Source organism: Tursiops truncatus, chromosome X, assembly GCF_011762595.2.
Source record: "Tursiops truncatus isolate mTurTru1 chromosome X, mTurTru1.mat.Y, whole genome shotgun sequence".
NCBI classification, from domain to species: domain Eukaryota; kingdom Metazoa; phylum Chordata; class Mammalia; order Artiodactyla; family Delphinidae; genus Tursiops; species Tursiops truncatus.
Genome location: NC_047055.1, coordinates 113,561,336 through 113,584,405, shown reverse-complemented (window position 1 = coordinate 113,584,405; position 23,070 = coordinate 113,561,336). Strand labels below are relative to the sequence as shown.

Below are 23,070 nucleotides of genomic sequence, written 5' to 3'. Positions count from 1 at the left end.
GTTGATTACCTCACTAGTGCTGGCCAGGAAATTCCCCACTGGATAAGATTACATTCCTAGGAGAGGCTGAAACTGCAATTAGGTTAGGTATTAAGTCTCAGTTTGATGACATGGAGCTTAGCACAAGTAACTCCATTTTGGGCCTGTTGTTTCTTTTTTAACAATGCCCCCTTTTTCATCAGACTCTCAGCCTGAAAGATATGATAAAAATGTAAGATGTTAGTGCCACTCCCAGCTACTGCTCTGAGTTCTCACGATTTTTGTTGATCTTTTGTGTGCTATTCACAGATCATAATGTTATTTGCTTAATCTCTGTGATACACACAGGCCACAACTTCAGTTTCACAATTTTTAAGTTGGTCATTCTCTTTATTCCTTTTCTGATGTTCCGGTGTTAGGGAGATCATTTGCTTGGTGGTGAGTGGCTGCAATCACGCATTTAAAGCTTTTGAGAGGGGACTTCCCTGGTGGCGCAGTGGATAAGAACCCGCCTGCCAATGCAGGGGACACGGGTTCAACCCCCGGTCCGGGAAGGTTCCCACATGCCGCAGAGCAACTAAGCCCATGTGCCACAACTACTGAGCCTGCGCTCTAGAGCTAGAGCCCGTGTTCTGCAACAAGAGAAGCCACTGCAACGAGAAGCCTGTGCACCGCAACGAAGAATAGCCTCTGCTCGCCACAACTAGAGAAAGTCCGTGCACAGCAACAAAGACCCAACATAGTCAAAAATAAATAAAATTAAATCTTATTAAAAAAAAACTTTTGAGAGAATACAGTGTAGCAGGGAGACTACTATGATTATGATAAGCAGGATAATTCCCAGTGTTTGGAGTGTACTTCGAAGCTGTGGTCCCCAGGACCCAAACCAATCAAAATCAAATAAGTCAAAGAAAGACCCTATTGAAGGAGTCACCTTTTTAAGTGACTTGTTCAGTGATCGTATGTAGCTGAGTTTCAACTTCCCCAGAAATGTTAATCCAGGTGCAACAGGTGGTGTTGGCCACAGCAGACACCTCCTTGCAAAGCTAAAAGATAATCTAGGGTTATCCAATGATCAAAAACAACTTGGGCCAGAGAGTCTAAGGATTTTCACTGAGCAGCTATTGCTTTATCAACAGATTCTGCAGTATCTTCAAGAGTTAAGGAGAGGTTCCTGATCATAGGCTCCTTTGCATTTACTTCTAACCAGGGCAGTAGGCACCTGCCAAAGAAAGCAAATCCTGAATCATGAAAGCCTCCTGGTAGGTTCTTTCTAACTTGACAGTGCAAATTCAGGAGAGTTGACCAATGAGGTGTCTCTGTGGACAGTTAGGGGCACAGTTAGGTAACCGAAGAGGCATTGCCGAGTTATGCGCCAGCCATCTAGGTATTCATAGGCCCAAGGAGAATGATAATCACCACAGACAAAGATAAATCCTGTCAGGACACAAAGCACTTCCACTAAGGTAATACTATAAATGAACAGATCAGTTTTTTTGATAATGACAAATCTGGCAGTGAAAAGTTACCCCCCCTTAGCAATGGGCTGGGAGATACAGGTGATGGTGTTACCTTTCCAAGGCCAATGCCAGGGTAAAGGAAAGAAAGAGAAGAAGAAAGCGTTTCATGTTTAAAGTATGAAGTCTTGATCCAGCATCTTGGGAGGAAGCAGTCCACATTGATGTCAGCTACTTCTCTTCTTCGTCGATTTGGTTTGGAGGTCTCTACCATTTGTGCAGGGCCAGATGTCCGGTGGAGCCTTCTTCAGCTGTGAGATGTGTCCCCAAGGTTCAAGTTCCTAAAGTTTGGCTGCCATCTGGGTAGTGAGGAAGACCTGGTATAGTCCATTCCAAGGAGATTCAAGGGCAGTCTTTGTTCTTAGTGATTCCAAATCAGAAGGGTAGGAGAAAATTGGAAACATTCGTTTGGTGAGTTATAGCCAGGTATTTGAGGAAACTAGAAGAATTCAGGATCTGGTCTAATTTACAGGTATTTAACAAAATCTCAAAGACAATTATCAGGATTAGAATCTAATATCTACAAAGATGCAAACATAATCTTTATAACTACCTCCATTTTTAAAAAAACAAAGATAATCACCGTAAAACTAATTTATTTGCGTTATACTTGGCCTGGTTATTTACATAGGTGTAGCAAGCGTAGTGCTTGACCATATGAGTTCTTTTTAAGACTGCTTTGCTAGAACCTTGTAGTAAGGTACCAGGTCGATTTTTCCAAGGGGCTTTATTGGCTCCATAAAGTCAACCTTAGTTCTTTAAAGCTGTCTGGTCATATCTGAGTCTATGTACATCTCTCTCAAATATAACATTCCAGTTAAAGTTTTGGTAATATAACCGGTGTTTCCAATTGTGTCCTGTTGCAAGGAGAACAGATTCTCATTGGACTTATGTAAATAACTAACTATTTTGCCATAAAAAGAATATTCAAGAGTTTCCAAATTCTGGAGGGATCAGGTAGGGAGAAAAAGTAAATGCTTCATCTTTGTTTACAAAAGTATACTTTACCGAATTGTTGTAAGTCATAGATAACTTAAGAGAAAAAGTTTCTTCAAATCTGGAAAAACAAAACATTAAAGAACCAGTAGTGCTTCAAGCAAGAAGGAATAAAAATTATAATCACCCTTTTCAGTTCATTCAGTCCCATATTATTAATTCTTGTTCTGCTTTAATCCAGTTTTTTTCCATTAGTTCTAGAAATTCTTATCCAGTTCAGTTTATGATCTTAAAGTTATCAGAAACTTGTGTTTGCTGGAGTCCTTTCCATGAATCTCCTTGAAGATGAGGCACTTTTGCAGCAACATTTTTGCAAAAGCATCTGAGTTAAAACAATAATTGTCTATAAATGACAGAAAACTTAAAAAAAATGCCCATTGTTAGAGTTCTGATGAGAGTTTATTATAATAGAATTAGCAAGGAAATTGGTTATTTCTGTGACACTCAATATTGTAAAATGATAACTGGAATTATGATGATTACATTATACCAGGACATACATATCAGACTTTAGGAGTTGCATATAGTTTCTGGAACACTTATAACATATACCTGTACAATTACAACATAAAGGCTTAGTATTACTTTTTTTAAAAATAGATTATTTATTTATGCTTTAGGTCAATTATGAACTTTCTTTTTATTTTAGCATTATATGGCTTGGCAAATTTATAAATACTTTTTATAATTTTTTATACTTTTTATAATTAAATTTTCTCTTAGTAAATTTCTCAGCATGGCAGAAACCATGTTTACTAGGAGACCCAAATATCTTTAGTTTCCCTGTAAAAGGAAGCCCAAAGTGGATAAATCTATGTTCAATAATTAATATTTCAGTATTCTATCTTATTTGGAAATGATCTGTCTATTCGTTGACTGTCCATCATTTAATTTAACTTAATTGGCAAAACTTTAAGTTTTCAGGTTACCAAAAAGATTTGGAGAAACCGTTTAAAAAGTTCACCTAAAAACTTTTATTCCATTTACATCTATTCAATTTATTGATTTCACTTAATTTATATAAGTGCTTAATTTCTTTGAGCCAATTAAATAGAGCTCTTTTACAAATTAATTTTGGCAATACCCTCTGAAGGTAGAAAATACCATACATCTACAATACATACATAGACACACATAAATAGACAGTTGCAAACAGGGACCTTATAGCTTCTGTTTTAAAATTACTGCCATGAATCAGGTACAGTAATTGACTAGTTGTAAAGTAAGTTGAATGAATCTAAGTTGTTTTTCTGGTAGATGGAACAAGTTAAGGTTATCTGCTCTGATGGCTAAAGCATTTTTTACTAATATTTTGGGGGAAGACACTTAAAAGATTTTTTATTTGCCTAGGTTTCAAAGGACCATTTCCCCTTTCCTTTACATCCTGATAAGAATTACCTCCCTGAAGTCTGTAGAACATTTGTATCTCAAAGGTACAGAAAAAGAATACGAGTTCCTCCGAGGAGTACTTTGGTTTCCTAAGGCCAGATTGTTTACAATACTTACAAGCTTTTTGAGATAAATAGGAGAGATTTGGGGATTGGTAAAAGGAATAGGTGGACTGTGAACTGCCTCTGGAGCTATATTTCTAGTTTTGCAAAGATTTGTAAGATAAGGATAGTTGCTCTCAATTCCCCAAAGAATTGGGTTGCAGCCTAAATGACCTCATAGATCGATCCTCCTATTCAGCTACATTCTACATTATTCTTAATTTGCTTTTTCATATATATATATATCAGGGACAAGATTTCTAACCAAGATGGAAATTAAAAGATTTCTATGTTCCGGGGCTTCCCTGGTGGTGCAGTGGTTGAGAGTCCGCCTGCCGATGCAGGGGACACTGGTTCGTGCCCTGGTCCGGGAAGATCCCACATGCCGCGGAGCGGCTGGGCCCGTGAGCCATGGCCGCTGAGCCTGTGCGTCCGGAGCCTGTGCTCTACAATGGGAGAGGCCACAACGGTGAGAGGCCCGCGTACCGCAAAAAAAAAAAATTTCTATGTTCTGGACTTAGAGCTGTTTTCCTTTGGAAGATTTTGGTAAATTCTTTCACAAAGGCTTTAGAAGGTTTTTCTTTCCTTCTGGGTGCATAGTTTCATTTTGGTTTAGTGGAGGACACCTAAAAGAAATATTCCTATCAGACTCTGAATATCATCTTCCAGTTTCTGACCAACTTTTGACCACAGAGCTACTTAAAAAAAAAATCCTTTTAAATATCTTGTCAGTTTTCAGTTGGGACAAGCAGTAAATATTTCTGGTAGTAATGAACAACCCCTTGCACTTAAGAGGCATCCCCAAAGAAGGTGCAAAAACTATTTTATTTTCTTCTCTTTTTGGGTACTACAGACAGAGATCTGGGAGAGCTGACTCTGGTAAGAATTCTCACCCTTAGCTGGCTTCTGCCAGTTTTCCCAGGATCCCATTTGCAGGCTCTGAGGGGGGTTTAAAGTAGAGGGTGTAGCTCCAGTATCTACCAGATGTCAAGGTTTTTCATTAATTTAATTTTAGTTTCCCTTAGCTGCTTAAGGGGATAACATAGCAGTTTACCATAAAGGCCCTCAGAGTCTCATCAACTCTGAGAGGGGTCCATATGGGGGCCCTCCTTCAAGGGTAGATATGGGGGTATATGTAAGGCCTATAACTTGGCAGACTTTCATTTATGGTCTGGTAGTCTCTTTAGGAAAGACAATTTAGACTGAGGATTACTAGAATGAGTACTCAAATAAAGGACGATAGAGGCGAGTAGTAAAAGTTGCGTCTGTCTTGCAATCTTTTGTTTAGGTACCTCTTGTGTCTTTAATTTTTCATTAGACTTTTTCAATGAATTTTTCAATGAAGCTATTCTGGGGTCCTGAAGCCTTTTGGAAGGTTCTACGTACCAATTAAAATAGATGTCCCATTCAGTTTGTTTAATTTGGGAACCCTACTTTCAACTGAACTTCATTTTTTTTTTCCTTATCAGTCATCCATTTTATACACATCAGTGTATCCATGTCAATCCCAATCTCCCAATTCATCCCACCCCCCCACCCCCCGCGGCTTACCCCCCTTGGTGTCCATACGTTTTACCTCTACTTCTGTATCTCAATTTCTGCTCTGCAAACCGATTCATCTGTACCATTTTCTAGGCTCCACATATATGCGTTAATATACAATATTTGTTTTTCTCTTTCTGACTTACTTCACTCTGTATGACAGTCTCTAGATCCATCCACGTCTCTACAAATGACCCAAATTCATTCCTTTTTATGGCTGAGTAATAGTCCATCGTATATATGTACCAAATCTTCTTTTTTTTTTTTTTTTTTTTTTTTTTTTGCAGTACACGGGCCTCTCACTGTTGTGGCCTCTCCTGTTGCGGAGCACAGGCTCTGGACATGCAGGCTCAGCAGCCATGGCTTACGGGCCCATGCGCTCCGCGGCACGTGGGATCTTCCTGGACCGGGGCACGAACCTGTGTCCCCTGCATCAGCAGGCGGACTCTCAACCACTGCGCCACCAGGGAAGCCCATGTACCACATCTTCTTTATCCATTCTTCTGTCGATGGGCATTTAGGTCGCTTCCATGACCTGGCTATTGTAAATAGTGCTGCAGTGAACACTGGGGTGCATGTGTCTTTTTGAATTATGGTTTTCTCTGGGTATATGCCCAGTAGTGGGATTGCTGGATCATATGGTAATTCTATTTTTAGTTCTTAAAGGAACCTCCATACTGTTCTCCATAGTGCCTGTATCAATTTACATTCCACCAACAGTGCAAGAGGGTTCCCTTTTCTCTACACCCTCTCCAGCATTTGTTGTTTGTAGATTTTCTGATGATGCCCATTCTAACTGGAGTGAGTTGATACCTCATTGTAGTTTTGATTTGCATTTTTCTAATAGTGATGTTGCGCAGCTTTTCATGTGCTTCTTGGCCATCTGTATGTCTGCTTTGGAGAACTGCCCATTTTTGGATTGGGTTGTTTGATTTTTTAATACTGAGCTGCCTGAGCTGTTTATATATTTTGGAGATTAATCCTTTGTCCGTTGACTTGTTTGCAAATATTTTCTCCCATTCTGACGGTTGTCTTTTTGTCTTGTTTGTAGGTTTCTTTTCAAAAGCTTTTAAGTTTCATTACGTCCCATATGTTTACTTTTGTTTTTATTTCCATTCTCTAGGAGGTGGATCAAAAAAGATCTTGCTGTGATTTATGTCAAAGAGTGTTCTCACTATGTTTTCAGTTAAGAGTTTTGTAGTGTCCGCTCTTACATTTAGGTCTCTAATCCATTTTGAGTTTATTTTTGTGTATGGTGTTAGGGAGTGTTCTAATTTCATTCTTTTACATGTAGCTGTCCAGTTTTCCCAGCACCACTTGTTGAAGAGACTGTCTTTTCTCCATAGTGTATCCTTGCCTCCTTTGTCATAGATTAGTTGACCATAGGTGCGTGAGCTTGTCTCTGGGCTTTCTATCCTGTTCCATTGATCTATATTTCTGTTTTTGTGCCAGTACCATACTGTATTGATTACTGTATCTTTGTAATATAGTCTGAAGTCAGGGAGTCTGATTCCTCCAGCTCTGTTTTTCTCCCTCAAGACTGCTTTGGCTAATCGAGGTCTTTTGTGTCTCCGTACAAATTTTAAGATTTTTTGTTCTAGTTCTGTAAAAAATGCCATTGGTAATTTGATAGGAATTGCATTGAATCTGTAGATTGCTTTGGGCACTATAGTCATTTTGACAATATTGATTCTTCCAATCAAAGAACATGGTATATCTCTCCATCTGTTGGTATCATCTTTAATTTCTTTCATCAGTGTCTTATAGTTTTCTGCATACAGGTCTTTTGTCTCCCTAGGTAGGGAGGATTTTTGCATCTATATTCATCAGTGATATTGGTCTGTGATTTTCTTTTTTTGTAGTATCTTTGTCTGGTTTTGGTATCAGGGTGATGGTGGCCTCATACAATGAGTTGGAACGGGCGTCCCTGGTAGCGCAGTGGTTAAGAATCTGCCTGTCATTGCAGGGGACACAGGTACAAGCCCTGGTCTGGGAAGATCCCACATGCCGCGGAGCAAATAAGCCCGTGTGCCACAACTACTGAGCCTGCGTGCCTGGAGCCCATGCTCTGCAACAAGAGACGGCATCACAAGGAGAAGCCCGCGCACCTCAACGAAGAGTAGCCCTGGGCTTCCCTGGTGGCGCAGTGGTTGAGAGTCCGCCTGCCGATGCAGGGGATGCGGGTTCGTGCCCCGCTCCGGGAAGATCCCACATGCCGCGGAGCGGCTGGGCCCGTGAGCTATGGCCGCTGAGCCTGCGCGTCCGGAGCCTGTGCTCTGCAACGGGAGAGGCCACAACAGTGAGAGGCCTGCGTACTTCAAAAAAAAAAAAAAAAAAAAAGAGTAGCCCTTGCTAGCCGCAACTAGAGAAAGCCCACACACAACAACGAAGACCTAACAAAGCCAAATAAATAAATTTATTTAAAAAAAAAGAGAATGAGTTGGGGAGTGTTCCTTCCTCTGCAGTTTTTGGAAGAGTTTGAGAAGGATGGGTGTTAGCTCTTCTCTAAATGTTTGATAGAATTCACCTGTGAAGCCATCTGGTCCTGGATTTTTGTTTGTTGGAAGATTTTTAATCACAGTTTCAATTTCATTACTTGTGATTGGTCTGTTCATATTTTCTGTTTCTTCCTAGTTCAGTCTTGGAAGGTTATACCTTTCTAAGAATTTGTCCATTTCTTCCAGGTTGTCCATTTTATTGGCATAGAGTTGCTTGGAGTAGTCTCTTAGGATGCTTTGTATTTCTGCGGTGTCTGTTGTAACTTCTCCTTTTTCATTTCTAATTTTATTGATTTGAGCCCTCTCCCTCTTTTTCTTGATGAGTCTGGCTAATGATTTATCAATTTTATCTTCTCAGAGAACCAGCTTTTAGTTTTTTTGATGTTTGGTGTTGTTTTCTTTGTTTCTATTTCATTTATTTCTGCTCCGATCTTTATGATTTCTTTCCTTCTGTTAACTTTGGGTTTTGTTTGTTCTTCTTTCTCTAGTTCCTTTAGGTGTAAGGTTAGATTGTTTATTTGAGATTTTCTTGTTTCTTGAGGTAGGCTTGTATAGCTATAAACTTCCCTCTTAAAACTGCTTTTCCTGGGCTTCCCTGGTGGTGCAGTGATTGAGAGTCCGCCTGCTGTTGCAGGGGACACGGGTTCGTGCCCTGGTCCAGGAAGATGCCGCAGAGCGACTAGGCCCATGAGCCATGGCCACTGGGCCTGCGCGTCCGGAGCCTGTACTCCGCAACGGGAGAGGCCACAACAGTGAGAGGCCCGCATACCGCAAAAAACAAAAAAACCAAAAAAACAAAAACTGCTTTTCCTGCATCCCATAGGTTTTGGATTGTCGTGTTTTCATTGTCATTTGTCTCTAGGTATTTTTTGATTTCCTCTTTGATTTCTTCAGTGATCTCTTGGTAATTTAGTAATGTATTTTTTAGCCTCCATGTGTTTGTGTTTTTTACGTTTTTTTCTCTGTAATTCATTTCTAATCTCATAGTGTTGTGGTCAGAAAAGATGCTTGATATGATTTCAATTTTCTTAAATTTACTGAGGCTTGATTTGTGACCCAAGATGTGATCTATCCTGGGGAATGTTCCGTGCACACTTGAGAAGAACGTGTAATCTACTGTTTTGGGATGGAATGTCCTATAAATATCAATTAAATCTATCTGGTCTATTGTGTCATTTAAAGCTTGTGTTTCCTTATTATTTTTCTGTTTGGATGATCTGTCCATTGGTGTAAGTGAGGTGTTGAAGACCCCACTATTATTGTGTTACTGTCGATTTCCTCTTTTAGAGCTGTTAGCAGTTGCCTTATGTATTGAGGTGCTCCTGTGTTGGGTGCATATATATTTATAATTGTTATATCTTCTTCTTGGATTGATCCCTTTAATCATTATGTAGTGTCCTTCCTTGTCTCTTGTAACATTCTTTATTTTAAAGTCTATTTTATCTGATAGGAGTATTGCTACTCCTGCTTTCTTCTGATTTCCATTTGCATGGAACATCTTTTTCCATCCCCTCACTTTCAGTCTGTATGTGTCCCTAGGTCTGAAGTGGGTCTCTTGTAGACAGCATATATATGGGTCTTGTTTTTGTATCCATTCAGCAAGCCTGTGTCCTTTGGTTGGAGCATTTAATCCACTCACGTTTAAGGTAATTATCTATATGTATGTTCCTATGACCATTTTCTTAATTGTTTTGGGTTTGTTTTTGTAGGTCCTTTTCTTCTCTTGTGTTTCCCACTTAGAGAAGTTCCTTTAGCATCTGTTGTAGAGCTGGTTTGGTGGTGCTGAATTCTCTTAGCTTTTGCTTGTCTGTAAAGCTTTTGATTTCTCCATCGAATCTGAATGAGTTCCTTGCCGGGTAGAGTAATCTTGGTTGTAGGTTCTTCCCTTTCATCACTTTAAGTATATCATGCCACTCCCTTCTGGCTTGTAGAGTTTCTGCTGAGAAATCAGCTGTTAACCTTATGGGAGTTCCCTTGTATGTTATTTGTCGTTTTTCCCTTGCTGCTTTCAATAATTTTTCTTTGTCTTTAATTTTTGCCAGTTTGATTACTATGTGTCTCGGCGTGTTTCTCCTTGGGTTTATCCTGTATGGGACTCTCTGCGCTTCCTGGACTTGGGTGGCTATTTCCTTTCCCTTGTTAGGGAAGTTTTCTACTATAATCTCTTCAAATATTTTCTCTGGTCCTTTATCTCTCTCTTCTCCTTCTGGGACCCCTATAATGTGAATGTTGTTGCCTTTAATGTTGTCCCAGAGGTCTCTTAGGCTCTCTTCATTTCTTTTTATTCTTTTTTCTTTATTCTGTTCTGCAGTAGTGAATTCCACCATTCTGTCTTCCAGCTCACTTATCTTCTTTGCCTCAGTTATTGTGCTATTGATTCCTTCTAGTGTAGTTTTCATTTCAGTTATTGTATTGTTCATCTCTGTTTGTTTGTTCTTGAATTCTTCTAGAGGTTTGGTAACATTTCTTGCATCTTCTTCATCCTTGCCTCCATTCTTTTCCCTAGGTCCTGGATCATCTTCATTATCATTATTCTGAATTCTTTTTCTGGAAGGTGCCTATCTCCATTGCATTTAGTTGTTTTTCTGGGGTTTTATCTTGTTCCTTCATCTGGTACATAGCCTTTTCATCTTGTCTATCTTTCTGTGAATGTGTTTTTTGTTTCACAGGCTGTCATCTTGTCTGTCTTTCTGTGAATGTGGTTTTTGTTCCACAGGCTGCAGGATTGTAGTTCTTCTTGCTTCTGCTGTCTGCCCTCTGGTGGATGAGGCTATCTAAGAGGCTTGTGGAAGTTGTCTGATGGGAGGGACTGGTGGTGGGTAGAGCTCTCATCTGCACTTCTTAAATGATCTTTTCTAATTGTAATGTTCCTCTTAATGGCTGTTGTAGTTTCCCTGAGGGCCAGTAGCAGTTTGGTAAGATCCTTAGAGCAAATGAATTTCAATCCACATTTCTGTCCAGCCATATTTAGGTGCAAATGGAGTACAACCCACTTTTCTGTTGGCCATATTTTGGGGCCCCTAACCTGATGGTTATCAAGCTAAGTTCCCAGGATACAAAGCAATGATCTTGTCTAATTCTAGACTGTTTTTAGTAAGATTTTGTCATTTTTGTAGGTATTTATAACTTCCTCGATCACAGTTTCTTGTTCTTGATTTTTAAAATTTTTTTAATTAATTAATTTATTTATTTTTGGCTGCGTTGGGTCTTCGTTGCTGCACACGGGATTTCTCTAGTTGTGGCGTGTGGGGACTACTCTTTGTTGCAGTGTGTGGGCTTCTCATTGAGGTGGCTTCCCTTGTTGCGGAGCAGGGGCTCTAGGTGTGTGGGCTTCAGCAGCTGTGGCACGTGGGCTCAGTAATTGTGGCTCATGGGCTCTACAGTGCAGGCTCAGTAGCTGTGGCGCATGGGCTTAGTTGCTCCAAGGCATGTGGGATCTTCCTGGACCAGGGCTTGAACCCATGTCCCTTGCATTGGCAGGCGGCTTCTTAACCACTGTGCCACCGGGGAAGCCCTGGATCACAGTTTTTAGACATAAAATAAGCATATGTGTCAGAATGTGGCACACTTAACTCCTTAGAACTTAAGGATTCCAGTTATTATTATTATTATTAATTTATTTTTAGCTAAACCTTTGAGTCTCTCAGAGCCAAACTAATAGCTAAGACAGATATGCTGCTGGGTTGAAGATTGTGTGGTGTTTTACAGTGTACCTTGTTGCACAGAAATTTTCTTGAGGTTGGTCGGCAACCTAGTGTCAATCTGACCCATTCAGTGGCCACCTTATCCTAACACAGGAGTCTTTTAGAGTTAGGTGGCAAGCGCTCTAACAGCTTTCAAAGTGCTAGACTTGTGTCCATCAATTTTTGCAGCTTTTTTTTGGCTTCTAAGATTCCCATTACCAGTAGCCTTTATCTACACAAAACAAGACAAACATGTACTTCAACACACCAGCGGTAACCAAGAGATGTTACTGTGGACTGGCTAGGAGAAGGCACTGTGTGCACCACCAGCAATTCCCAAATTGGAACTGGGGAAAGGAGTGAACCAGCAGACCCCCAAAATGAAGACTGTGGACTGCACTGGGTTTCCCAAAAGGGGTAATGTGTACTGGAAAGCCAGTTAGATCAGGAGCTTCCTGCAAAGAGAGCAGAGCTCAGAATTGAGAGGAAATTACCCACAGCCCTCAGAAATGGTGAGAAAGAGAAATCAGAAGTGTTCACGGGTACCACACCTTTGTTTCTCATTTTAGCTGAAGACATCAGAAGTCTCCTTCAGTCCTCCTGGTGCTGCCACCAAATCTGTTAAAAAAACAAAATTCAACGGAGTAAGTTTGAAGATCTAATTGGCTTTATTCAGTGATTCATGAATGGGGCAGCATCCCATCCAGAAAACAGAAAGGAGCTTCAAAAAGCTGCAGGAAAGGAGAGGTTTTTAAAGGCAGAAAGGGGTAAGATAGGGAAGTCATAAACGGAAAGAAAGGAATATTTCAGGCAACGTCACCTTCCTTTGTGGGAAGACAAGGGTCTTTCAGGTTGATTACCTCACTAGTGCTGGCCAGGAAATTCTAGACTGGTTAAGATTACATTCCTAAGAGAGGCTGGAAAATACAATTAGGTTATGTATTAAGTCTCGGTTTACTGACATGGAGCTTAGCACAAGTGACTCCATTTTGGGCCTGTTGTCTCTTTTCTAACAAAACAAAATATTTCTTTAATTCTTGGAATAACATCTAGTTAACCTAGCTGTTTAAAAAATCTAATAATCAAACCATTCATAACTGCCCGAGGGATCCCCTCCCTTCACCCCCAGCCTCCTCCTTCCTAGTGTTAACTCCTTTACAATGCTGCATATTTAAATTTGGGACTTTCATGGAAAAACTATGAACACCACCGTTTCCTTTATCTTCGTTGTTCTCTAAAGAATTTTCTGAAAGAAAATTTAGAGGAGCCCTTGCCATCCTTCTTGTTATTGTGTTGGAGGATTCTTGGTTATAATTGCCATCAGTCTTTACTGGCACTGTGTAGTCTAGCAGAAATCCCTGTGAGCTGGGACCTCCTTCATTTTCCTCTTCAGTGAAATGGGACATCAGATAAGATGTTCTTTAAAGTTCTTGTCACTCAAAGGACTATGACTGTTCTCTGTAGCTGCAGGTGCATGTGTAGGAGTGAGGGGCATTGCTCTTCCCCTTCTGCCTCCCCCCTCACTCCCTTAGCTGATACTTCATTAACATTTTAACAGGTTCTAGTGCCTTTCCTCTTTTTTCCTTTTTTTTTTTTTTTTTTTTGAGTAGGAGGTTTGACCATTCTGCTTTGTTTTCCCCCCACATCTTATTTTTTTTTTTTGCAGTATGTGGGCCTCTCACTGCTGTGGCCTCTCCCGTTGCGGAGCACAGGCTCCGGACGCGGAGGCTCAGCGGCCATGGCTCACGGGGCCCAGCCGCTCCGTGGCATGTGGGATCTTCCCGGACCGGGGCACGAACCCGTGTCCCCTGCATCGGCAGGCGGACTCTCAACCACTGCGCCACCAGGGAAGCCCCCCAACATCTTATTTTTAAAAATTGCAAACCTTCAGAGAAGATGTAAGAATAATACAATGAATACCCCATACACTTTACCTAGATTCACGTTAACTTTACCATTCTCTCTCCCTCTCTTTCTCTCGCTCTCTCTTCCTTCTTTCTCTCCAGCTCCATTTCCCTCTCTATTTGAAAGTATTGGTAAGTTGCAGACATTATATATTAACCTCTATATACTTTAGCATTAATGTCCTAAAAAAAGGGATATTCTCTTCCATAACTACAATCCTATATTACACTGAAAAAATTAAAACTAATAGAGTAATATTCTCTAGCATATAGTTCATATTCATAATTTCCCAGTTGTGCATAATTGCCCTTTGTAACTGTGTTTTCCTTCCCTTTGGAAGAAGAGCTTTCCCTAGCCCTCTTGTCCCCTCCAGTCACTCTGCTCTTTCTCCTCCCTTTCAGAGAGCTTGCTCCTGAAGGGTGTGTTCACACTGCTGTCTCCTACCTTCTCATTTACCTCATCCTGTGGAATATGATTTAGACAAGTTCTTGAATGACCTTGAAATCCCATGGAGCATTTTCAGTACTTACTTTGCTTGACTTCCTGGCGGCACCTGGCACTCCTGTACACTCCCGTCTTAAAATACTCATGGCCCTTAGCTTCAGTGACAGCATCTTCTCGTGGTTTCCTTTTATGTCTCTGTTTTAACTGTTTATGAGGGCTCTGTTTTCTCCCAACTTTAAAATATTGGGGTTCCTCTTGGCCCTCTTATTTTGTCGCTCTAATGCTCTCCTTGGGTGACTTTACTCCCATGGCTTTAATTATCATCAGTATGCCCAAACTGCCATATCTTTATTTTCAGCCCACATCATATACTATAATCCCTAGTTTGTTGGCATCAATTGGGAATCATTTTAAACAAGTACTTTTCTTTGTAAAAGGAGACTGCTTTCTTCATCTGAAATTATGATCCCTCTCAATAACAATTTTCAGTTAATTACTCACTTTTTAATATGATAATGTGTTGGCCTTGAGGTTTATACAGGATTGATACTACAGACACATTTATTGCCTACATGAAACAGGCAAACAAAAAGCCAAGCATCCGTTCTGTTCTTTATACCAATTAAATTCATCTTCATCTTTTTCTCTATTTGCTTTGTGATTGATCCACCTCTGCTTTAGAAATGTCAGGTATTATGAGACTCTGACATGGACTATTTAGATATCTACTGTAGAATCGTGAGCCTTTAGAAGGTAGAAAGTACTGCTGAAAGGATATGAAGTCCCACCTCTTTATTTTTTTACCAGATTCCAGCCTTGACTAGATAATTTACAAAGAAGCCAGCCTTATAGTTGGATCCTGTTAATTATTAGAAAATCCTGTTACAGACAGGCGCATCGATTCAGTGTAAGAAAGAGCAGTACCTCAGCCCCAATTGCCAGTTTTAGGTATGCCTTGTTTTGTTGCACTTTGCTTTATTGTGCTTCACAGATATTGTATTTTTTACAAATTGAAGGTTTGTGGCAACCCTGTTGGCACCGTTTTTCCAACAGCATTTGCTCACTTTGTGTCTCTGTGTCACATTTTGGTAATTCTCACAGTATTTTCAACTTTTTCATTTTATTATATTTGTTATGATGATCTGTGATCAGCGATCTTTGATGTTACTATTGTGATTGTTTTGACATTTTTTTAGCAATGAAGTATTTTTTAATTAAGGTATGTACATTTTTTTAGACATAATGCTATTGCACACTTAGGCTACAATATAGTATAAACATAGCTTTTATATGCACTGGGAAACAAAAAAATTCATGTGACTCTTTATTGCATTATTCATTTTGTTGTGGTGGTCTGAAACCTAACCTGAAATATCTCCAAGGTATGCCTGTATTTCCCGTAATCAGAACACTTTTCTATATGATCATGGCTTTATACTGCATTATCTTTTTAGCAGCTGCAAAAGACAAAAATTTAATGCTCATTATATTTGATCTTGGGTGAATGAGTGTGGCAGTATAACTCAGATTACTAATTAATAACAAGGGAGACATAAAACAGAATTGTAGTCAAGATATTTAATTTTTGTTTCTGAGTGAGGATTAAAGGTCGTTACTGAATTGTTGAATAGAACATACTTCCTACAAGAAAATATTTTAATGATTTAAAATGATAGTAAATCTTTTACATAGATAAATTTCTCATACAATAATAATTTTTAAAAATTTGTATTTTCACGATAATGATTGTTTTAGAACAGTCGTTCACCTGCTCCACTTCAGCTGCTCATTCCCATTTCCTGGCCCCTGTGGCCTCCTGGATCAGCTCCACCTCTGCGATCTTTATGATCATTATCCCATTCTCTGATCTCTCAATTTTCATTGAAACCTCTGGACTTTAGACCCTTCCCATGTGTCTCTGTATCCCCACCCCCTCTTGTCTTCACTTCCTTCCCCATCCGTTTCTCCCCATCTTCTATTGGCTATCACTTGTACCAGTTAACAGAATATACACAGTAATCATGTTTTAGGCCATTTAAAGGAGAAGTAATAGGTGAAATGTTTGTTCCTAGACCAATTGCTAGCAAACTTTGGCTACGGTTCCTTGATGGGAAAGCCAAGGATATTAATGAATTGACTTGGATTTTTTCTACAAGGATAATTCAGATTTTTTTTTTTTGAGTAGCCTTTAGAATTTGTCTTTTGTATCCAGAAGCTTCTGATTTGAGTGTTCATATTTACACATCCTATTTTGTCCTTTAATGGTTATTTTCAGCTTTGCTACAGGCTAGGTAGGCTGCAGCTGGGGCATTAAAAAAATAGAGGGATGAATTAGAGTATTTTATAATTGGAAAGAATCTTAGAGGTCACATAATCCCAAGTTATCATTGTTCATATGAGAAACCGAGGACCAGAGAGGTTAAGCAATTTGCCTGAGGTTACACAGTTGGCACCTGGTTGAGTTAGGACCAAAACGGAAGTCTCCAGATTACAAATTCAGAACTTATTTTTATTATCCCATGTGGATGGGTTGGTGGGTGGGCGAGTATGTGGGTAAATAAAAAGTCAAAGTAATGACCTCTATTTCTTGCCCTTCTCTGACTGGAAGGCCATATGTTTCCAAGAATGATAAAACTATGATCTGTCATTTGGGAAAGTGATAGTTTTGTTTAAAATATCTGTCATTGTTTTGGAGGCTGGACCTCATGCTTTCCTCTCGTTTCCCTCTTGTTTGAGAAAAATACTTTCCAGGGGCAAGGATCCTATGTTGTACCCTTGCTCTGCAGGGATGTCAGAGTTTCTGGAGGAGCGAGCCTCAGAGGGTCCCTGCCTTGCTGCTCAAGAAGCAGGCTTTGTGACCATCTCATGTCTGCTGGGCATGTGCTTTGAGCTGTTTTTCCAGTGAAGTTGAAAGTCTCGCTGGGACAGAAACATACTCTAGCAGATGGCAGATATCTGTAAACAAAAGCAACAGTGAAAACTGTGGTCCCAGAGTTGAGGCATACCCTATTCTCATCGTGCTTTGAACAGCTGAGGTAATAGATGCTTTTCCTCCTTGTTTAAAGCCTTTTGCCACTAGATGGTTCATTCTCTTTCCAGTTCATTTGAATTCATTTTAATCAGTTCTATCACACTTGTGTCGCTCTTCCTGCTTGGATATCAGGCCCCTTAAAGTTACATTAAATATTCACTCATCCTGTTGCCTCCTCAGGAGGCCTCTGATAGCAGAATTTCAAAAGCAGAGTCTTTAAATGCCTTACCGTTTTGAATATAAAACTTCTTATTTAAAGGACTGTCAAATAAACTCCTATTTAAAAAACAAAACCAAACATAAGATTCAGCAATTAGCATGAAGAGAAACGCAAGACAGGAAGTTTTAACTAAACAGTAATTTCACTCATTCATTCATTCAACAAATATTTATCAAGCATCTACTATGTTCCAGGGACTGTTCCAGACTCAGGGTACACAGCAGCTAACCCAATGGACCAAAATCCCAGCCTTTATGGAGATTACATTCTAGTGAAAGGAGACAGACAGTAACAAATGAGTAAAATATATGCTATATCAGATGGTGACAAGTGCTGTGGAGGGAAAGAAGGAGATAGACAATGGGGGATGGGTGCCATTTTACAAGGGGTGTTCAGGAAAGGCCTCACGGAGAAGGCAACATTTGAGCCAAGACTGTGGACTCTAAGGAAGTGAGCCCTGTGCGTCCTGGTTGGCATGGCTCTTCTGCTCCTGGCTCTTGGGTTCTGAGGTGGTAACCTGTTTGTTCACACTAGTTTGTGAATTTTTTAATGAAATATTATATATAATTAGGAAGTCTTTGAGGGTACTAGAAGTTGCTAGCCTCTCTGAACCTGAAGTTTCCTTATGTGTAACATGGAGATGATAATACTTGTGGGGACTAAATGTCTTGTAGTAGACCATTAACGTATGGTAGCTACTTTGTTTTACTGTTAATTATAGAAATAACACTAAGCTTGATTTTTTTTTTGGTGTTGCTAATACTAAATAGAAGAGACTTTAGTGATCATTTATTCCACTACGTCATTGTGCGGACGTAGAAAGTGAGGCACAGAAAAAGATCAATAGCTCTATGGAGGTTAAGAGGTTGAGAGGTGGGTGCAATTCCTTGCTGTCCATTTCAACTTACTGGCTAAGTGCACTTAAGTAAGTTAGTCTCTCCCAGCTTCACAGTATGGCGAGGACTGACTGCAGAGATGAGTCCACTGCCTGGCCCTCAGTAAGTGTTCAGCCCTGGAACAGTTCCGCTGTGCTTGGTGAACAGAGCCCCTGAGCTGAGGCTTGGTTGGTCATGACAGTGACTGTCCCACAGAACAGACCTTTCAGGTGAAGCTGGGCTCCGCATGATGATATGGTGAGAACACTTGAGATTTCAGACATGGAATTATTCACTTAGTGATATTGAACGTCACTTGATTTCTTCTCCCTGTGGTTTTTCCCTATAAAGATAACGGTACTTGACCTTACGCCTATTTCCTGGGGTTTTCTGAGAGCTGAATAATGAAACAAGAGTCTCTGGAACCCAACAGCCTTGGAGAAGCTCATAAACACACACCCTCAGATGGATAGTGTGTACTCGTTATACCACAGCAGTACTAAGCCGAGAGGCTGGATTGCTGCTTCAGAACTCAAATTGTTCTTGTTAGAGTTAACTCTTGATTCTTATGGGCTAACTGGGAAAAATTATAGCATGAATAAAAGGAGCCAGCTGGTGTTGATTACTCGTCACTGTAAAAGTTGAGAAAGGCGTAAGAGACTATATTTTAAATCTCATTCTCTCTCACCTGATTTCTTTCTTCAAAACTATGAAGCTATAGGATGGTTCAAAGGCTCCCAGCCCCAGAAGAGAGTCAGTGTGCCTGAATAATCCACAAACAACACACTACTTGTCACTATAGTTGCCATTTATTTAGTAAATGCTTTACACTGGGCACTGGCCTAAACTCTTCACCTGTAGTATCTCATTTCATCCTCATAGTAACTCTGTGAAGGAGGGAGGTGTGTTCATTTATCCATCTGTCTTTTATCAGTTGAATCGCAGGTGGAGAAGGTGGAGTGAATCATACTTCTCAGTATGTTGTACATTGTCATCATTGGTCTGCGCAAGGCCCTTTCTTATGGTAGTTAGTTCATTAGTTTATTCCCTTTTAACCATATACTCTATGCTCATTCATTCACCCACCCCCCACAAATAACCAATCTCTTATTTTTAGTATCTTTTCCTTTCTGTATATTCTTACGAAACGTATATTGCGATTTCGTGTGCGTGTATTTTAAATTTATATAAAATGGTATCATGTTATATTCCATTCTGTCTCTAACTTTTTGATAACTGTTCTAACTGAAGCACTATTTTGAAGACCCATCCACGTCGCTATATATCGCTTCCAGTTGTGGCATAATATTCCATGGTGTACACTCACCACAGTCACATCTTCTCCTTCCTAGCAGTGGAAAGCCAGGTTGCATTGGTGTCAAACTCCCTACGGCTGCCAACAAAGAAGCATTGTATCCCCGTATGTCTCCTTTATGGACTGTGTGAGAATTGCTTCGGGGTATATAATGAAGAATGGAATTGCTACTTCATAGGGTGTACATAGACTTCAAATAGTGCCAGACGAGGAAACTGAAGCTTTGAGAGTTCTAATAACTTTCCCAAAATCACATAGACGGTAGTCAGCAGAGTTGGGATTCAAATTCAGGCTCCAAAAATGCTACTCTTGATGGCTGGGTCATCATTATTCCTGAGTATTTGAGACTTGAGGACATTGTACAAAAACATAAAGGAACATCTCGTTGTCTGTAGTTTTTATGTTCTTAGAACCTAGGAATCCAGGTGGACTGATTTTTTCTGAAGCACTTACCTTCCCCCCATAGCTCCACAGTAACTGTTTTTCTTTCCCTTTCGTATCCTGTGGGTCTGCAGCGCTAAAAGCCGCATTGGTCATCCAGAACTGGTACCGAGGTCATAGTGCTCAGCTGAAGACCAGACAACGCTATGCCCTCACCATCTTCCAGTCCATCGAATATGCTGATGAACAAGGCCAATTGGAGGTCTGTTTTGCAAGCTTGTCTCTTATTTTGGTAAAATGCTTCCCTTTACCCCTTTTATTGAAAGAATGAAAGTTTGAGTGCATTTTAAGCTGAAGAACCTTGGTGAAAGGCTTTTATAGAAGATATAGTGGCATTGTTTTGGAACTAGCTACTGAGAGAGTATGATTTGGGAAGAGGATGGTGTTTTTCAGTTCTGAAGTTCATATTTTTAAGAGGGCTGCCAGATGTCTAGTTAACTAGTAAAAAATGGTCTTATTCTGTTTTTCTGGTATGTGCCCTAATAGTAAAGTTGTTACTTTATGAAGTAAAAAAAGTACTTTAAGGAGTTAAATAAATAGAAGAATTTCCTGGGAGCAGGGAGCAAACATATGAAAATTCTAGAAGAAAATATAAATGGGTGAGGAAGGACTTTGTCAAGCTTGCAAAAGCGGTATGTAAATCCAGCTTTAATGCTTTTTAATAGAAAAAAAGTACTTTTAACAATAAAAAGATCTTGGAAAGATCTGGTATAACGTATTTGTTAATGAAAAAATCAACTTGTAGAACAATATGAAGTTTTATCCCATATATGCGAAAGAAAATGAAGCATACTGTAAAAGTCTGGAAAAAGATATACAGAAAGTATTTACTCTGGTTATTTCTGGGGAGAAGCATGGTTGGTGGGTGGAAGTGGGTAGAAGGGGACTTCGCATTTTCATTCTGTATCATTTGTAGTTTTCGACAATCATATATTTATAAATTTAGCACATAATAAACATAATTAAAATAAAAATAATAAATATTTAAAATAATTAAAATTTCAAAAAGAATTAAAGAAATTGCTGAATTTATTCTTGGTAGCTATAAAACTTATATAATGTGATTCAGTCAGGTATTCCTTTAGCAGTTCACAGCATTGACTGTCCTTTTAAGTACTGTAGAATATAGTGATGGAGACAAAGGGAGGGTGAGCTCTCAAATTGATATGCTTTGTACACAGACATTCCAGTATTAGTACATTCTTTAAATATTGAGTCTTCTTTAATAACAAATTTATTGGGATACAATTCACCCATTTAAAGTAGAAAATTCGAGCCTGAACCAAGATAGTGGAGTAGAAGGACATGCTCTCACTCCCTCTTGTGAGAACACCAGAATCACAAGTAGCTGCTGGACAATCATTGACAGGAAGACACTGGAACTCACCGAAAAAGCTACCCCACATCCAAAGACAAAGGAGAAGCCACAATGAGACGGTAGGAGGGGCGCAATCACAGCGAAATGTAATCCCATAACTGCTGGGTGGGTGACTCACAGACTGGAGAACACTTATACCACAGAGGTCCACCAACTGGGATGAAGGTTCTGAGCCCTACGTCAGGCTTCCCAACCTGGGGGTCCGGCAACAGGAGGAGGAATTCCTAGAGAATCAGACTTTGAAGGCTCGTGGGATTTGACTGCAGGACTTCGACAGGACTGGGGGAAACAGAGACTCCACTCTTGGAGGGCACACAGAAAGTAGTGTGTGCAGTGGGACCCAAGGGAAGGAGCAGTGACCACATAGGAGCCTGAACCAGACATACCTACTAGTGTTGGAGGGTCTCCTGCAGAGGCGGGGGGTGGCTGTGGCTCACTGTGGGGACAAGGACACTGGCAGCAGAAGTTCTGGGAAGTACTCCTTGGCATGAGCCCTCCCAGAGTCCACCATTAGCCCCACCAAAGAGCCCAGGTAGGCTCCAGTGTTGGGTTGCCATAGGCCAAACAACCAACAGGGAGGCAACTCAGCCCCACCCATCAGCAGTCAAGCGGATTAAAGTTTTACTGAGCTCTACCCACCAGAGCAACAGTCAGCTCTACCCACCACCAGTCCCTCCCATCAGGAAGCTTGCACAAGCCTCTTAGATAGCCTCACCCACCAGAGGGCAGACAGCAGAAGCAAGAAGAACTACAGTCCTGCAGTTCCTTTCACAGAAAGACAAGATGAAAAGATAGAGGGCTAAGTACCAGATGAAGGAACAAGATAAAACCCCAGAAAAACAACTAAATGAAGTGGAGATAGGCAACCTTCCAGAAAAAGAATTCAGAATAATGATAGTGAAGATGACCCAGGACCTTGGAAAAAGAATGGAGGCAAAGATTGAGACGATGTAAGAAATGTTTAACCAAGACCTAGAAGAATTAAAGAACAAACAAACGGAGATGAACAATACAATAACTGAAATGAAAACTACACTAGAAGGAATAAATACCAGAATAACTGAGGCAGAAGAACGGATAAGTGACCTGGAAGACAGAATGGTGGATTTCACTGCTGCAGAACAGAATAAAGAAAAAAGAATGAAAAGAAATGAAGATTGCCTAAGAGACCTCTGGGACAACATTAAAGGCAACAACATTCACATTATAGGGGTCCCAGAAGGCGAAGAGAGAGAGAAAGGACCAGAGAAAATATTTGAAGAGATTATAGTCGAAAACTTCCCTAACATGGGAGAAGAAATAGCCACCCAAGTCCAGGAAGTGCAGAGAGTCCCATACAGGATAAACCCAAGGAGAAACACGCGGAGACACATAGTAATCAAATTGGCAAAAATTAAAGACAAAGAAAAATTATTGAAAGCAGTAAGGGAAAAACGACAAATAACATACAAGGGAACTCCCATAAGGTTAATGGCTGATTTCTCAGCAGAAACTCTACAAGCCAGAAGGGAGTGGCATGATATACTTAAAGTGATGAAAGGGAAGAACCTACAAGCAAGATTACTCTACCCAGCAAGGATCTCATTCAGATTCGATGGAGAAATCAATAGCTTTACAGACAAGCAAAAGCGAGGAGAATTCAGCACCACCAAAACAGCTCTACAACAGATGCTAAAGGAACTTCTCTAAGTGGGAAACACAAGAGGAGAAAAGGACCTACAAAAACAAACCCCAAACAATTAAGAAAATGGTCATA

At 40.1% G+C, this 23,070-nt stretch overlaps 1 protein-coding gene across 5 annotated transcripts in view; it reads left to right on the top strand.

The window, feature by feature from the left end:
- Positions 1-23,070, top strand: part of PPEF1 (protein phosphatase with EF-hand domain 1) — a 148,767-nt gene that overhangs the window by 41,533 nt on the left and 84,164 nt on the right. For all 5 annotated transcript variants that reach the window (XM_073798778.1, XM_019927731.3, XM_073798776.1 and 2 more), the window contains one exon: positions 20,011-20,138. In XM_073798778.1, coding sequence (XP_073654879.1) covers positions 20,011-20,138 — 128 coding nt within the window. The remainder of the gene's footprint in view (positions 1-20,010; positions 20,139-23,070) is intronic.